Here is a 2,610-nt window from a genome sequence, read left to right on the forward strand (position 1 = left end):
AGTATGAAACCACAAGACAACTACTGTCCTTAACTCACATGTCCTATGCTGCTAGTTAGGAAAGAGTACAGGACTGGTTTGGATGGGTAAGGTCAAATTCTAGGGACTGAAAGACAAGTGGAGGAGGGGAGGCTATGTTGTCTTAAAAGTCAATTTCAGTCCCCATAAAGAAGGTTCGTGTGTGTGTGTGTGTGTGTGTGTGTGTGTGTGTTGGAGGAGGGGGAAGAGTTTGATGGAGATCATGCACCTTCTTTCCAATTGACACCTTCTAATCTTGCCATCAAGCTATTCTCAATTCTCACTTCCTCTAAATAGCCCATGCTGATTTCTCTGGTCAAATGAATCTTTTCTTTGGATTCTGCTATAGCATAGAGAGTACAATTGAGATTTGAATGGATATTATCTTAAATGTTCTTTAAACGTTTCTTGGGTATTTCCTTGCATTCCCAATGAGATTCAGAGATTCTTATTGGCAAAGACCATTTATTTTTCTTTTTTTTTCTCCCAGCACAGTTCTGGTCACATAGATGCATATCTGTAAATTGATCTAATAAATAAATACTGACACATGGAAGGTTTTATCTGCACAGATAACAAGAACTACAAGGGATGGGAAAACCAAGCAGAGTGAACCAAACCACTGTTTCAGACTTCCTCCTTCTAGGACTCTCTGAGCGGCCAGAGGAGCAGCCTCTTCTGTTTGGCATCTTCCTTGGCATGTACCTAGTCACCATGGTGGGAAATCTGCTCATCATCCTGGCTATCAGCTCTGACCCACACCTTCATACTCCCATGTACTTCTTTCTGGCCAACCTATCATTAACTGATGCCTGTTTCACTACTGCCTCAATCCCCAAAATGCTGGCCAACATTCATACTCAGAGTCAGACCATCTCCTATTCTGGGTGTCTTACACAGCTATATTTCCTCCTTATGTTTGGTGGCCTTGACAACTGCCTGCTGGCTGTGATGGCATATGACCGCTATGTGGCCATCTGCCAGCCACTCCATTATAGCACAGCTGTGAGTCCCCAGCTCTGTGCACTAATGCTGGGTGTGTGCTGGACGCTAACCAACTGTCCTGCCCTGATGCACACACTGCTGCTGACCCGCGTGGGTTTCTGTGCCCAGAGGTCCATCCCCCATTTCTACTGTGATCCCAGTGCTCTCCTGAAGCTTGCCTGTACAGATACCCATGTAAACGAGCTGATGATCATCACCATGGGCTTGCTGTTCCTCACTGTTCCCCTCCTGCTGATCATCTTCTCCTATGTCTGCATTTCCTGGGCTGTGTTTGGCATCTCATCTCCTGGAGGGCGACGGAAGGCCTTCTCTACCTGTGGCTCTCATCTCACAGTGGTTCTGCTTTTCTACGGGTCTCTTATGGGTGTGTATTTACTTCCTCCATCAACTTACTCTACAGAGAGGACAAGAAGGGCTGCTGTTCTCTACATGGTGATTATTCCCATGCTAAACCCATTCATTTATAGCTTAAGGAACAGAGACATGAAGGAGGCTTTGTGTAAACTTTTCGGCAGTGGGAAGACATTACTTTCATGATTAGATATCTAGATGGTGATGTCTAATCTTGATCAACCCCTACCTGTTTTCCATCACTTCAGTAATTCTACTACTGGCATATTGATATTAGGAGAAGGTTATCAGTTGACTCTGAGTTAGGGATGCAACAAAAAGAATGTTTCATTCTTTTATTAGGCTGTGGAATGAGATGCTCTGCCTCAGCCTCTTTCCTAACCCCAGTGAGGCAACCATTACTAACAGAAAAACCACTATTCCCCCTCACATCTCTAAAACCAGCATATCAGCTATAGTGAACAGGGCATTTGTTATGAGGCTCTGGAGCCGAGTGATTCTACCCCAGTGAGGCAGGCATGGGATGAGGTAAAGGAATGAGAACACAAACATTTATTGAGTATCCACAATGTTCCTCATTATTCCTCATATCAGTTACTTGAGGTAGAATAGTGAAAACTGGGAATTAGGATGTTAAATAACTTAATGAGTCAGTTTGATTCCAGTATCTACCCCCTTCTATTTTACCACTTTGTGAAGATTATGACAAGGAAGGTGTGAGACCATATCTAAGGTTAATATTAAATGATAACAATAGGAGAAAAAGAAATTAATATATGTTATGGTATTCCCTATTTCATTTCTTTAACTCAAAAGCACTCTTCTGTTGTAATTAATAGATGAAACATAATCAATATGTGTTGTACACCTACTAGTGCCAGTTTTGTACTCACTCTCCATTCTCTGAATTCTTTCATAAAATATTCTAGAATAAAAATGATAAATCAAGCATGCTGGAAATTTTTAGGGCAATAATTTGATGCATAAACTTCAGAATAATTTTGTTGATATCCACAAAGTAATTTGCCAGTGTTTTGATTAAGGCTATGTTGAATCTATCGATCAAGTTGGGAAGAATGGCACCACAATAATATTGAGTTTTCCTATGCATGAACATGGAATATCTCTCCATTTATTTAGTTATTATTTGATTTCTTCTTTCAGAGCTCTGCAGTTTTTCTCGTATCAATTTTGTATATAGATTTATATCTAACAAATTTGGGGCTGCTAGTGTAA

At 41.1% G+C, this 2,610-nt stretch overlaps 1 protein-coding gene across 1 annotated transcript; it reads left to right on the forward strand.

Moving 5' to 3' along the window:
- Window positions 1-213: 213 nt before the first annotated feature.
- On the forward strand, window positions 214-2,352 carry LOC116532403 (olfactory receptor 1N2). The gene has a single exon (XM_032251538.1). It carries the CDS (start codon window positions 610-612, stop codon window positions 1,558-1,560), a length of 951 nt encoding a protein of 316 aa, XP_032107429.1. The 5' UTR covers window positions 214-609; the 3' UTR covers window positions 1,561-2,352.
- Window positions 2,353-2,610: the final 258 nt, after the last annotated feature.

The sequence above is a fragment of the Sapajus apella genome, unplaced genomic scaffold (assembly GCF_009761245.1).
Source record: "Sapajus apella isolate SASKATOON/1434 unplaced genomic scaffold, GSC_monkey_1.0 scaffold76, whole genome shotgun sequence".
Classification (NCBI taxonomy): Eukaryota; Metazoa; Chordata; class Mammalia; order Primates; family Cebidae; genus Sapajus; species Sapajus apella.

What these genes read in the sequence shown, in the direction of transcription:
- LOC116532403 (XM_032251538.1), top strand. Translation starts at nt 610, where the DNA reads ATGGGAAAACCAAGCAGAGTGAACCAAACCACTGTTTCAGACTTCCTC.